General features: G+C 40.8%; 1 protein-coding gene across 2 annotated transcripts in view; it reads right to left on the bottom strand.

Moving 5' to 3' along the window:
* The window catches only part of SNX30 (sorting nexin family member 30), a 110,448-nt gene that overhangs the window by 41,613 nt on the left and 53,299 nt on the right, over positions 1-15,536 (bottom strand). The window contains exon 3 of one of the 2 annotated variants that reach the window (XM_081237176.1): positions 9,316-9,426. The exons of the other annotated variant lie outside the window; for it this stretch is intronic. Coding sequence (XP_081093302.1) covers positions 9,316-9,426 — 111 coding nt within the window. The remainder of the gene's footprint in view (positions 1-9,315; positions 9,427-15,536) is intronic. 2 annotated transcript variants of the gene reach the window in all.

Raw genomic sequence — 15,536 nt, 5'->3', positions numbered from 1 at the left:
TATCCCCATATCTCCTCCCTCTTGCATCTCCCTCCCTCCCACCCTCCCTATCCCACCCCTCTAGGTGGTCACAAAGCACCCAGCTGATCTCCCTGTGCTATGCGGCTGCTTCCCACTAGCTATCTATTTTACGTTTGGTAGTGTATATATGTCCATGCCACTCTCTCACTTTGTCACAGCTTACCCTTCCCCCTCCCCATATCCTCAAGTCCATTCTCTAGTAGGTCTGTGCCTTTATTCCCATCTTGCCCCTAGGTTCTTCATGACCTTTTTTTTTCTTTTCTTAGATTCCATATATATGTGTTAGCATACGGTATTTGTTTTTCTCTTTCTGACTTACTTCACTCTGTATGACAGACTCTAGGTCCATCCACCTCACTACAAATAACTCAATTTCATTTCTTTTTATGGCTGAGTAATATTCCATTGTATATATGTGCCACATCTTCTTTATCCATTCATCTGTCGATGGACACTTACCTCACTACCCCTCTACCTCACTACAGCTCATATTAAGCTGCATGAGTTTCTTGTAAATTTCGGAGATTAATCCTTTATCAGTTGCTTCATTTGCAAATATTTTCTCCCATTCTGAGGGTTGTCTTTTCATCCTGTATATGGTTTCCTTTGCTGTGCAAAAGCTTTTAAGTTTCATTAGATCCCATGTGTTTATTTTTGTTTTTATTTCCATTTCTCTAGGAGGTGGGTCAAAAAGGATCTTGCTGTGATTTATGTCAGAGAGTGTTCTGCCTATGTTTTCCTCTAAGAGTTTTATAGTGTCTGGCCTTACATGTAGGTCTTTAATCCATTTTGAGTTTATTTTTGTGTATGGTGTTAGGGAGTGTTCTAATTTCATTCTTTTGCATGTAGCTGTCCAGTTTTCCCAGCACCACTTATTGAAGAGGCTGTCTTTTCTCCATTGTATATTCTTGCCTCCTTTATCAAAGATAAGGTGACCATATGTGCATGGGTTTATCTCTGGGTTTTCTATCCTGTTCCATTGACACCTTGATATTAATCCAATGAGACTGATTTTGGACCTCTGACTTCCAGAACTACAAGCTAAAAAATTTTTGCTGTTTATGTCACTTAAAAAAAAAAATAACCTGGGTTTCCCTGGTGGCGCAGTGGTTGAGAATCTGCCTGCTAATGCAGGGGACACAGGTTCAAGCCCTGGTCTGGGAGGATCCCACATGCCACGGAGCAACTAGGCCCGTGAGCCACAACTACTGAGCCTGCACGTTTGGAGCCTGTGCTCCGCAACGGGAGAGGCTGCGACAGTGAGAGGCCCGTGCACCGCGATGAAGAGTGGCCCCCGCTTGCCACAACCAGAGAAAGCCCTCGCATAGAAACGAAGATCCAACACAGCAAAAATTAATTAATTAATTAATAAACTCCTACCCCCAACATCTAAAAAAAATAAATAAGCTGAATGTTTAAAAAAAATTAAAAAAAAATAATAACCTGGTGTGAGGATGAGGGAGTGGGTACGGACAGAGATGAAACATAAGTGCTGAAACTAGGTGATGAGAACATGAGGGTTCACTGCACTGAATCTCTCTGCTTTGGTATGCTTGATATTTTCCATAATGAAAAGTTTTTTTGAAACTATATATGCATATATATGTTGGAACCTTCAAAAAATCCTATCTGCAAAGCATTACAATAACCCATTAAATATTTCAAGGTTTAATCTTAAAATATTTACATTTTATAGCACTTGATACTTTGGTAAAGCACTTTCACATGTATCATATTTTATATTAGTTTGTAAGGAAGTATTTTACAATCTATGAAACAAAAGTATAGTAGATTGTCCCAGAAAAGCTACTATTTCTGGGTGGGAAATCTGGACAAAGATTTCATTTGCTCAGTCTTGATATGTCCCGTTTCCTCTTGTCAGCTTTTAAATTGCTTCTTCTATGCAATTCAACAAATATTTACTGCATACCCACTACATGACAGAAAACTATTTTTCCTATTTATATCAAACTAACAGAAAATATTGCTCCTAACCAAAAATAAGTAACAAATAAATTAAAGAGCATCAAGGTTAAAAGGAAATCTTGCCATCTGCAACGACATGATGGACTTGGAGGGTGTTATGCTAAGGTAAATAAGTCATACAGAGAAAGACAAATACTGTTATGATATCACTTATATGTGGAATCTAAAAAATACAACAAACTAGTGACTGTAACAAAAAAAGAAACAGACTCATAGATATAGAGAACAAACTAGTAGTTACCGGGGGGAGAGGAAAGAGGGGAGAGGTAATGTAGGGGTAGGGGATTAAGAGGTACAAACTATTATGTATAAGATAAGCTACAGGGATATATTGCACAATACAGGGAACATAGCCAATATTCTATAATAACTATAATGGAGTGTAACCTTTAAAAATTGTGATCACTAGATTGTACACCTGTAATTTACATAATATTATACATTAACTATACTTCAATAAAATTATAGGGACAAATTTTTTTTTTTTAAAGAACAGTCACAAAGCCTGATTTAATTCAGGTACTGGAAAGTTGAACTAATGATTCACTATTTATTAACTTATCTACTTGGGAAGCTAAAAACATATATATTTAACAGTACAAGAAAAAGGAGCCAACTAGAAAGTGAAGTTAGACTTCTTACTGATTATTTCATATTAAGAAAAACAAATGCTGCATTACAAATTTCTTCCTATTAATTCCCATGAGTTTACCACTACTCAAAACAAAACTGGGTCCATAATAAATACAAATGCATCCTTCCAGCAAAGCTCCCTTCATGAAAATTGAAGCAAACATTAAATTTCTAAGTGAAATTAAAAACTAAAGACTTGGGCTTCCCTGGTGGCGCAGTGGTTGAGAGTCCGCCTGCCGATGCAGGGGACACGGGTTCGTGCCCCAGTCCAGGAAGATCCCACATGCCGCAGAGTAGCTAGGCCCGTGAGCCATGGCCACTGAGCTTGCGCATCCGGAGCCTGTGCTCGGCAACGGGAGAGGCCACAACAGTGAGAGGCCCGCGTACCGCAAAAAAAAAAAAAAAAAAAAGAAAAGAAAGACTTTAGTAAATGTATTTGCTTCATCTTCAAAATGTGTATCCATCGAGTCATGAAATCTCTCTGCTGTGTAATTATTTGTGCCCCAGTAAATGAAGCGGTGTTAAAACCAACTTCTGAGACGAAAAATAAATTAAAAAGCAAAAACCACGTCACAATGAAGACTCTCTGGTGGCTCCAACTATTAGATTACAAAGAAAAACAAAGTGAATTGCCATTATGAGATGACAAACATAACACATCCAGCACAGTTCTAGTTTTAGGTTGGCATTTGAAAAACATACGATTATTTCTTTCTGCTTTTAAAATTCCAGAAAAACAAAGCAATATAAAAAGAGAAAAACCTGGGCTTCCCTGGTGGCACAGTGGTTGAGAGTCCACCTGCCGACGCAGGGGAGGCGGGTTCGTGCCCCGGTCCGGAAGGATCCCACGTGCCGCGGAGCGGCGGGGCCCATGCGCCATGGCCGCTGAGCCCGCGCGTCCGGAGCCTGTGCTCCGCAACGGGAGAGACCACAACAGTGAGAGGCCCGCGTACCGAAAAAAAAAAAGAGAGAAACATCTGTTGCAGCACCAAAAAATGTAAAGGTACTGTTAACAGGACAGAATTTGTTAAAGACACAAAGCAGAAAAGATTGGATTAAGAGAAAAATCAATCAGTATCAACTGTCTTGTGACACTACTCAGGCAAAGGAACAGTCGGCTTAGGAAATAAGGGGTTGGATTTCCCCAGTACAGCCCCAGAAGCTGCCAAGTTCAGAGCCATAGGGGCTGGAAACAGGGCAGGTCTCAGGACAGCCAATGGGGAGAGGCAAATGAAAGAACTTGGGGCCTCCCCCAGAACCACAGGCTGGCTGGCTGTTCACCTACAATTTCACATGGCTCCAGTGAAGCTCAAAAAAAGTGGGAACTTTATCTCCATGCTCATAACGTAAGCAATAGACTCTGAAAGCTTAGGAATTCTCACATATTTTTAACCATAGCTAACTAAAACTGGCAAAAAGAAAAACCCACAAAAAACCCCCAAGAACCCACCACCACCCGCCATTTTCCAACTGATTCAAAAGATTCTAAAATTCACCAGAAAAACAAAACGTGCAAATAGCCAGAAAAACTCAGAAAACAAAGACTACTGTGGGCATAGATGGGGACCTATCCAACCAGATGATGAAACATTCTGTAAAGTTATAATAATTCAGTAATGTAGCAGGGACACCACACGAAAGAGAAAAGAGATCGATGAACCAAAATGTTCAGAAATAGCCCAAAAACGTACAAATCTAATGCATGACATAGTCTAATACACAAATTATTACACTGGTGATTGAGTACTCCTAAATGGTTCTGGGAAAACCCGCCATCTGAAAAAAATAAGATCCTCCCATCTCACATCAGAAAAAATTCTAGATTTAAATATAAAACACGAGGACATAAAAGTAATAGAAGAAAATACAGAACATTTTTTTTTAACATCCTAGGTTAGAAACAAGCTTCAAAGCCAGAAACTGTAAGGGAAAAATTAACTTGGTTGGGAGGGAAGGGATGTTATCTTTTATGGAGTCAAGTTGAAGACAAAAGACAACTAGAGAAAAAAATAGATATTCTCAACTGGGTTAATTTCCTTCACAGATATGGAGTGTTTACAAACCACTAAGAAAAAAAATGCAAAAATAAAGAGGCAATTCATTAAAGAAATGCCAACATTCAATAAAGTCATAAGAAGATATGTAGCTTCACTGGTTAAAGAAATGAAAACTAACTGTATAAAAACAAACTCAAAACGGATTAAAGACCTACATTTTCTAAAAGCTAAAATCATAAAAATTTTAGAAGGGGGCTTTCCTGGTGGCGCAGTGGTTGAGAGTCCGCCTGCCGATGCAGGGGACACGAGTTCGTGCCCTGGTCCGGGAAGATCCCACATGCCGCTCTGGGCCCGTGAGCCATGGCCACTGAGCCTGCGCATCCGGAGCCTGTGCTCCGCAACGGGAGAGGCCACAACAGTGAGAGGCCCGCGTACCGCAAAAAAAAAAAAAAAAAAAAAAAAAAAAAAAAATTTTAGAAGGGACTTCCCTGGTGGTGCAGTGGTTAAGAATCTGCCTGCCAATGCAGGGGACACGGGTTCGAGCCCTGGTCCAGGAAGATCCCACATGCCACAGAGCAACTAAGCCTGTGTGCCACAACTACTGAGCCCATGAGCCACAACTACTGGACCCGCGTGCTTAGGGCCCATGCTCCACAACAAAGAGAAGTCACCGCAATGAGAAGCCCGCGCACCACAACGAAGAGTAGCCCCCGCTCGCCACAACTAGAGAAAAACCCGCGTTCAGCAACGAAGACCCATCGCAGACAAAAATAAATTATTTTAAAAAAGATTTTTAGAAGACAACATAGGTGTAAATCTTTATGACCTAGGATTAAGCAATGGTTTCTTAGCTAAAACACCAAAAGCACAAGCAAACAAAGAAAACATAGGTAAAGTGGACTTCATCAAGATTTTAAAACTTTGTACTCCACAGGACACCATCAAGAAAACAGACAACCCATTAAATGGGAGAAAGTTTTTGCAAATCAGATATCTGAGAAGAGATTAGTATCTAGATTATATAAAGAACCATTTTAACTCAACAATAAAAAGACACAGCCCAATTTTAAAATGGGCAAAGGATCTGAACAGATATTTCTCCAAGGAAGATAATAAAGGTACATTTAAAAAAAAATTCAACATCATTAGCTGTCAGGGAAATGCAAATCAAAACCACAAAGAGATACCATTTCATACCCACTAGGGTGATTATCAAAAAGAAAGATAATATTATCAAAAGAAAGATAATATCAAAAAGAAAGATAATAATGGGTGTTGATGCAGACGTGGAGAAAATGGAACCCTCATACACAGCTGGTGCGTACGTAAAATGATGCAGCCACTTTGGAAAACAGTCCGGCAGTTCCTCAAAAGGTTAAATATAGAGTTATACATGATTCAGCAATTATACTCCTAGGTATACACCCAAGAAAAATGAAAACGTATGTCCACACAAAAACTTGCACATGGATGTTCATAGCAGCATTACTCATAACAGCCAAAAAGTGGAAACAACCCAAATGTCCATCAAAGGTGAATGGACAAAATATGATATATCCATAGAATGGAATGTTACTTGACAATAAAAACAAAGCACTGACACGTGCTACGACATGAATGAATCTTGAAAACATTATGCTACAAAAAAAAAAAACCCAGTCACAGAAGGCCATTGTGTATGATTCTACTTACATGAAATGTCCAGAATAGGCACATCTATAAAGACACGTAGGGTAGTGGTTGCCAGGCAATGGGGAAGATAGAGGATTTGGAAGCAACAGGCAAGAAGTAAGAGGTTTCTTTTGGGGGTGATGAAAGGTTCTAAAACTGATTGTGCTGATGGTTACACAGCTCTATGAATAAACCAAAAGCCCTTGACTTGTACATTTCACATGGGTGAATTGTATGGTATACTGAATTATACCTCAATAAAACTTTTTTAAAAAAAAGAAATGAGGGCCTCCCTGGTGGCGCAGTGGTTGAGAGTCCGCCTGCCGATGCAGGGGATACGGGTTCGTGCCCCAGTCTGGGAGGATCCCATATGCCGCGGAGCGGCTGGGCCCGTGAGCCATGGCCTCTGGGCCTGCGCGTCCGGAGCCTGTGCTCCGCAATGGGAGAGGCCACAACAGTGAGAGGCCCGCATACCACAAAAAGAAAAAAAAGAAAAAAAAAAAAAAAGAAACGAAAATTTAAACAATAATTATGTTACATGTTTACTGGGTCTCCATCTGACAGTTAACTCCCCTGGGCAGGAGTCCCTTATCTATCTTATTACCCTTCACCTTCCCAAGGGCAGTAAAAAGGCCTAGTAAAAGGACCAAAGTCGATTATTAATAACAGACACCTCCCAGCAAAGCTGCTGTAAGACGAATTTCTTTGGGGGGAAAAAAAGAGTTTGTTTGCAGTCTGACTTTCATGTTTAAGTCAGAGATGCTCTCCTACATTAAATCTCTCTCCACCGCAGATATGCACTACAAATTTATGAAGAAATTTAATTCTCTAGATGCTTCTACTCACTGCTTTTACCCAGACCATAGGAAACCAGACTTAAAGATACTCTGGATCCACCTTGGGCATTCTGGAGACTTCCATTCTCTCAGTTCTGGCTTCAGTGTCTATGCATGAGTCTACTATGTTTCACCAGCAGGTGTCGCTGTCTAACCTCTGCTCTTTAAGTACCGAACTTCATACACTCCTAGTTGCCGGGAAGTGCTGCATAATTCCCCTTATGCATAGTGTGGTCTACACATAGAGAGCAACTTCCTTCCAATACAGTACGGAGAGGGAGAGAAAAAAGAGTAACTGTACAGTGGAATAACCTGATAAGCACTATCTCAAGTCAGGTGATCAAGGTTAACATCAACAGTGATAAATACTGTCAATGATAGTATACACCCCTTATATGATGTAATGAGAAAGGTACTTTACCCCTGTGCTTTTCCTCCTCAAAACACATCACCCCAGGCTAACTATGAGAAAAACATCAGACAAATCTCAACGAAGGGACATTCTACAAAATGCCTGCCTGGTACTCCTCAAAACTGTCAAGGTCATCAAAAACAAAGAAAGCCTCAGAAACTGTCACAATCAAGAGGAGCCTGGGACCAAGGAGGCACGACAAGTAAATGTAATGTGTTACCCTGGATGGGATCCTGGAACAGGAAAAGGGCATTAGGCAAAAAAACGAGGAAATCTGAATAAAGGACTTTTAGTCAATAATAATGTATCATTACTGGTTCATTATTTGTGACAAATGCGCCATACTAATAAGCAAAACTGGGTGTGGGGTCTATGAGAATTTGCTGTACTATCTTTGCAATAATTCTGTAAATCTAATACTGTTCTAAAATAAAAGTCTGTTTTTAAAAACTTCACTAGCTGCCAATTTTGCCAAATTAAGATTTTAAGGAATAGTTCCAACTGTTTAAAACTATAGTTTCTTTTTCGGCATGTTTTTAAGTGATTAGAAGACAGAAAAGCAAAACTTCAGGCCTGGAGAGCAAAGGGAATAGATGGGGGGGGCGGTTTCCTGAGAAAGAATGGAGCCCCAGGCAAAACCCACCATCCCCATCACAGCACTAGCAACGTGGCCACTTCTGCCTTGAAAACTAAGAAAACTGCTAGTGCGTTCACAGCATATTCAGCCTTTTCCAACCAGGAGGGGAAGCCTGGAAGATGCAGTGGTAGCAGGAAAACTGGCAGTGCTAAGAAGTTATCCAGCCAAGGTTTTTACTGAAAGATAAAGCCCTGCTGAAGAGTTTTATGACCCAAATTGCCCTAAAGCCCCAAAGCCCAAGAAATATCTGAGGTCTAAACAGTTATTTATACTAAAAAAAAAAAAAAGTAGAGAAGTACTCAATACATATGTTGCTTTTAAGTAGTCTTTTAAAATTTATTTGCTCTAGTTTTGTTTTTTAAAATGTGCAGCTAAGGGCTTCCCTGGTGGCGCAGTGGTTCAGAGTCCGCCTGCCGATGCAAGGGACATGGGTTCGTGCCCCAGTCCGGGAACATCCCACATGCCGCGGAGCGGCTGGGCCCGTGAGCCATGGCCGCTGAGCCTGCGCATCCAGAGCCTGTGCTCTGCAACGGGAGAGGCCACAACAGTGAGAGGCCCGCGTACCACACACACACACAAAAAAAGTGCAGCTATAATAACAAATAAATAGTATGTTTCTTCAATAAATAGTTAACTGGCTTTTGGTTTGTTTTCTTAAAGGAAAAACTGTGGTTGAGTGGATTGTGTGCTAGATTCCTGCTCTCAGAATTACCCATGTCTAAAGAAAGCCCAACCAGCTGTAATCTGAGACATCTTTCTCCACCTGGGGGCAGCTATCCAAACCGCAAGAATGGAGTCTAGGAAGGGTGAAACAGACAGTCTTTAAGGAGGCAGCAAATGAGAATTAGGATTCTCCATACCTCAAAAAATTGTTATAATAAAAGTGAAAATCTAACCCAACCCACCCAAGAAACCAGCATACTGTAAAGCGCATCAGAAATCAAAACCCAAAAGGTGAACTGTATTATACAGCATCCATAAAATGTACATTTGATGGGTGAATCTGGTATGAAATGTAAGGTAGAGTTCATCCATAGTTTAAAGGGTGAGAGCTGAGTGAACACCGTCAGGAAAGAGAATGCAGGAAAAGTGAGTAACAAGCTGTACTGACTTAGTACCTACGGGAATGAGATGAGTGGGCTGGGATTCTTCCAGTTTGTTCCTCAACCAGTCAAAATCCTGGTATCTTCGACGAACAGAATATTCTGGCAGGTCAAACTCCACCCGAGTACTCTGCAAATGAGGACAGTGGAACAAAATCAGGGTAAGGGAAGAGTAGCATACCTTGGCAGAATGGAAGGAAAAAAGCTCTCTTTGAATAACCTGGGCAAGAACACACTTTTCTTCCACCAAACGCACCAGCCAAATGGCAGGGCTTACCAACACGGAATGACAAGTCCGGGCCACAGGGTCCAGTTAAAAATTTCAAGGATCTAGAATGAAAATGCTGAGGTTTCATTTCCCCCTATCTCAGGAAATGGAACCATCCCTCAGAATTATGCTTGGAAACATTTGATTCATTTCCTCCAAGTTTAACTCTGAGAATTTCTTTTAGCAGAATAATTCCACTGAGGATATTGCTACTGAATCCAAATCTGTGAATCTGTTAAAAAAAAAAAAAAGTTTCCACTTTCTGCTAAATATGCTGACAAGTTTTGCCAAAGGCAGAGGGGAAACAAACAAAAAGTAGAGATAACAGATCACCTGCTCATTTAGGAACCAGACTAGATGAAAACAGAAAAGGTTTTGCCCAATCTTCCATATTCTGCCAGGACCATAAGCTTGAAACTATATTGTATTTTAGATGATTTTTTAAATCTAGAAGGAAATAATTGTAAAATATCATTGTATTGCAAAAAAAAAAAATCCCTGAATTTAAGTTTTCTGAAATGTGATTGCAACACTTTGATAACAAAAACCAATATTAAATAAAATTAATTTATACCAAAGCAGGATTTTTATACATTAATTTTCCCAAACCAAAATTATGCCTCAGATAAGCCATTTTTCCCTGTGAGGGTACCAACTATATGACGGTCACAGTTCTCAGAGGTTAAAGCACAAGATAAAAATGGTTCAAACTACATTTTATAAATTTATTGAAATCTTTCAAGCCAAAAGTCTGTTTAAATCCACGGAACCAAGAAAATCTTAAAAACACATGAACAAGGGACTTCCCTGGTGGTGCAGTGGTTAAGAATCTGCCTGCCAATGCAGGGGACATGAGTTCAATCCCTAGTCCAGGAAGATCCCACATGCTGCGGAGCAACTAAGCCCGTGTGCCACAACTGCTGAGCCTGCACTCTAGAGCCCACGTGACACAACTACTGAAGCCCACATGCCACAACGACTGAAGCCCGCGTGCCTAGAGCCTGTGCTCCACAACAAAAGAAGCTACGGCAACGAGAAGCCCGTGCACCACATGAAGAGTGGCCCCCACTCGCCACAACTAGAGAAAGCCCGGGCACAGCAACAGAGACCCAACGCAGCCAAAAAAAAATTTTTTTAAAGGACAGTAACTTAAAAAACAAAAAAACTGGGGCTTCCCTGGTGGCACAGTGGTTGAGAATCTGCCTGCTAATGCAGGGGACAGGGGTTCGAGCCCTGGTCTGGGAAGATCCCACATGCCGCAGAGCAACTAGGCCCATGAGCCACAACTACTGAGCCTGAGCGTCTGGAGCCTGTGCTCCGCAACAAGAGAGGCCACGATAGTGAGAGGCCCGCGCACCGCGATGAAGAGTGGCCCCTGCTTGCCACAACTAGAGAAAGCCCTCGCACAGAAACAAAGACCCAACACAGCCAAAAGTAAATAAATAAAATTTAAAACAAAAAGTAACAAATGTTCAAGTACAATTGGCGTCTTTTAAAAACAAACAAACAAACAAAACACATGAACAAGAGTCATCCATCAAAGCAGCAGCCAGTGAACAGCTTTGGTATCAAAAATTATTTCATCCTTCCCAGAAGCCAGGCTCACGGTCTGAGCAAAACTGTGAAGTTAAAGGACTCAGTCTTGGACTAAACCCCAACTAACTCTTTCTGCCTCTTCTCCCCTTTTCAAAGTTTCACACACCGGCATACGCCCATGAAACACAACCTTCCGGTATGATGCAGGGGTAGGGGTGGGAAGACATGGGGAAATTTGTTTAATTTAGGCATTTGTGATTTAATGAGAAGACTCCCCAAAGGAATTAGCATTTTAGAACTAGAGAGAGAGAGAGACAGAGAGAGAGAGAGAAAGAGAGAGAGAGGCAGAGAGAGGGAAAAAATAAATAGAATAGTTAAATCCAAATCACTACTGATGAATCTTTAGGCATAAGGGTGACAGAAATATTGGCAGCAGTAGCCTGGCACTCCTCCTGAGGCAGGGGCATGAGCAGTCCTAGCATCCCTGAGATGCCACCAAGCCTCCCGGAGCCTCAGTTTCCTCAACAGTAAGGAGGCAGTTTGGAAGGGACATTCTTCCAGACCGCACGGAGTCCCCAAGCAGATTCTGTCTGGGGACTTGTCGATGATTATGGGCTCAGGAAAGGTCGATTTTGAAGGGTGACAAACGAATGCAACTCATTTTCATTGTAAACAGAACTAAGAGAGGGCTCTACTTTCTGTCCTCTTCTGTCACATGATATCCACTGGTTGCTCCTCTTTGTTATGGCTTGCAAAACCACTTCATTAAATTATAGTCTATGTAACATTTCTACTCTAACTTTGAAATCAATCTGTGGTAACTACAAAAAGCAGTATGTATGATGAAACACAAGTTTTGTTTCTGCTGTAACCAATTTTACTTTGGAGCAACTGCTTTTTTTTTTTCCTTCTATTTATTTAGGTTCGACACACTTATTTTAAAACTTCAGGAAAATTAAAGAAATAAAAAATAAAAGATCAGCCATAATCCCTCTAAATGGAGATAAATGCAATTAATATTATGGTTTATATCTTTCCATGTTTTTTTCTATGCACAGTCCCTCATATTTTCCTATGTCTCTTTAATACATCTTGGACATCTTTCTGTGTCAGTAAGTTCAGATCTACATAATCATCTTTAACACACATGGAGATACCATAATTAAACCAAATCCCCATTTAGGTTGTTACCAATTTTTCAATCAATAAACCATACTACGGTAAACATCACTGATAATTCTCTTGAAATTACCAAAGAATATACATGAAAGATGAAAGAGTATACGTATCTTTAATCGACAAATTGTTTCCAGTTATAGACTGATTTATATTCTTAGCATACAGTCTCAATACTGGTTATCTTTGATGGAAGTATAACTGAAAAATAACATGTCATCTTTGTTTTACTTTTGTTTCTTTAATGACTGTCGTGGTTGAACATCCTTTCAAGTGTTTGTTGGCTGTATATTTTTCTTCTTTTGTGAGAAGTCTTTTTTTATATTTGTGAGTCTAGTCTTTTCCATTTGTGAAACCTCTTTATAGTGATCTACCTATCATAACTGCCAAATGGCTTTTATTATACAGAATTTAAAAATTGTTATATAGTCAAATTCATCCATTTTTTCCCTTTATGGTTGCTACTTTTAGTGTCATTGATAAGAAGTCTGTCTTCATTGCAAGCTTTTGAAAATATTCACCTGAATTATCTCCTTTATTTATGGCACACATGTATACATATATATAAAATTGCTGCCATGCTACTTCTAGGAATCTATCATTAGAAAATAATTTTTAAACTGTGGCAAAGATACCTGTATAATGATGTTCACTGCAATATTATTTAAAATAACAAATTCAGGGCTTCCCTGGTGGCACAGTGGTTGAGAGTCTGCCTGCCGATGCAGGGGACACAGGTTCGTGCCCCGGTCCGGGAAGATCACACATGCCGTGGAGCGGCTGGGCCCGTGAGCCATGGCCGCTGAGCCTGTGCGTCCGGAGCCTGTGCTCCGCAACGGGAGAGACCACAACAGTGAGAGGCCCGCGTACCGCAAAAAAAAAAAAAAAAAAAAAAAAAAAATTCAAAGCAACCTAAATGTCCAAAGATAAAAAACAGGGAAATCATGGTATATTTATTCTATGTTTATCAGTAATCATGTCTGTAAAACATTTTTAATGACAAAAATGCTTCAGTATTAATTTTAAGAAAAAACAGTAGGATACAAAATTAATTATACATATTTTATGAATTCATTGGTATTGAAATTTTCAACATAAAAAGTTAGAAGAAAAATCTAGCACTTATGATGACAACTTTACATTCAACTTTATTTCCAAACTTTCTAACATTCTTATACAATACATATAGTCACACACACAAAAAACTCATTTTTTAAAACAGCTCCTTTGGGCTTCCCTGGTGGCGCAGTGGTTGAGAGTCCGCCTGCCGATGCAGGGGACACGGGTTCGTGCCCCGGTCTGGGAGGATCTCACATGCCGCGGAGCGGCTGGGCCGTGAGCCACAGCCGCTGAGCCTGCATGTCTGGAGACTGTGCTCCGGGGCAGGAGAGGCCTGCGTACCGCAAAGTGGGGGAAAAAAAAAAACAGCTCCTTTAAGGACAGGGGATTTAATAAATCAGTAAAATTTGTTTGATGCTTTGGAAAGCAATAACATAAAAAAAGAACCATCATGAAAGAGAAGGATGCTCACACTCTCTGACCTGATAATTATTTTACTTATTTTTACCACCACTTATTCTAGAAAAGATAGAGTGATATGTGGAATATGATCAAATGACATAAATTAGAAGTAGGTGAGCAAGATAAAGAAAAACAAGGACAGAGAGAAAAAGTAGAGCTGGGAACGAGGCTAGCAAAACACACTCACCTTGGAATTCTGCACACTTGTTAAAATTGGGCCACAGACATTACTGTGAATTTCTGGAAAGAAATCTAGTCCGTTATAGGACATACAGTGCTCATAAAATATGCAGGCCAATAAAACCCCAATTATGAATCTGTAGTAAAAATTTTCCTCTGTGAAATTCAGGGTCTGACTTAGGAAGAAAAATAAAGTACTAATAAGTGTTTATCTCTGTTTTCTAGTATCTGTGGTAAACAAAACAATAAAAAAGAAAGTGCACACCCACAAGTCCATAATCAGAGGCGACCACTTTACAGTTTTGTTCTGTGTCCTTCCTTACTGTGTCCCATACTCTAGAATGCCCCACAAAGATCATAGGGTCATTCGTACGCACCTAAAGTCAGATCTACAAACAGGTAACTGAGCACAAGAGTTGTAATGAAGAATATTCATTCTCACCATTGCACCCTGTGAATATCTCCTTGGTCATCTCTAGGCATCGCTGCCAAATTTTGTTAAGTTTAATACTTTGGAAGACCCAGCACAGAGCCACAATAAAATCAGTCCCCCAGGAGCACATCCAGTCCCCTGGGACTCACCGTCCCACAAAAAAACTCCTCTTTATTCCCTAGGAGCTGATGGGCCCAGTGACTATGGCCTGGAGCCTTTCCCAAGAATTTTCAGTCAGCTGAAAAGTTGATTTTACAGTCAACTCACTCTAGAGAGGCTTTGTCTCTGTCAGAAATGCCATCCGTCCAGGCCACAGCTGGATCCTAACAAGTCTGAGTTACCCCCTCCCCCCAGAAAAGAACCTCTTCCCTTATCAAATATTAGCCAGCTAATCCCATTCTGTTTCAAAGCCCTGTAGCTCTAAGAGCACCTGAGAATGATGCTGAAGAGGTTTCTGGCCTCCTTCTCAAACGAGCTTCCATTTATTTCCTCCTCCTCAGATCTTCCCACCCAGCTCTCTGGAAAACCCGTCCTGTAAGTAATAAAGTCCTGTAGTTCCTCAACCTGCTCAAATTCTGAAAGCTGGCTCTCCCCTGAGAATACAGCCCCCTTGCTGTCCCATCAAGTGGAAAGCTGCTGGTGTCCTTACATTTCACAAACCTCTAAGACCAAGACCAAGAGATGCTGTTGAAGAAAAAAAAAAAAAGTTGCTGTTGACATCCTGCTCCCTCCACACCACTCCTCCCACCCCGGAAAATCCTTTCAAGGCTCATGCCATCAGGTTATAGACACCTCTACCTCTCCTCACACCTGTCATCTGCTGACACCTCTGGCCTTTCTCCTGATTCCCCTGAGAGCACTTTGTTCTCGGGCTTCATAATCTGGGTGCCCTCAAGACGCAGGTGGCTCCCACACACAACACCCACCTTTAAGCCAACTACACCTCACTCCATTGCCACGGCCTCTCCACAGACTTTGTCATCACACAGAAATTCAGACGTCTCCCTCTCTAACTGGCACTTCCTATATTTCAGACTCTTCCATCTCCCAGTACCCCTTGTTTTTCAGCCTCGGGACCTACAGTTCTTGACAATCCATCCACTCCTGTCTTTACTTTCTTCCTTAC

The sequence above is a fragment of the Mesoplodon bidens genome (assembly GCF_964165515.1).
Source record: "Mesoplodon bidens genome assembly, chromosome: 6".
Lineage (NCBI taxonomy): Eukaryota > Metazoa > Chordata > Mammalia > Artiodactyla > Ziphiidae > Mesoplodon > Mesoplodon bidens.
This window is presented reverse-complemented; position numbering and strand designations above follow the sequence as displayed.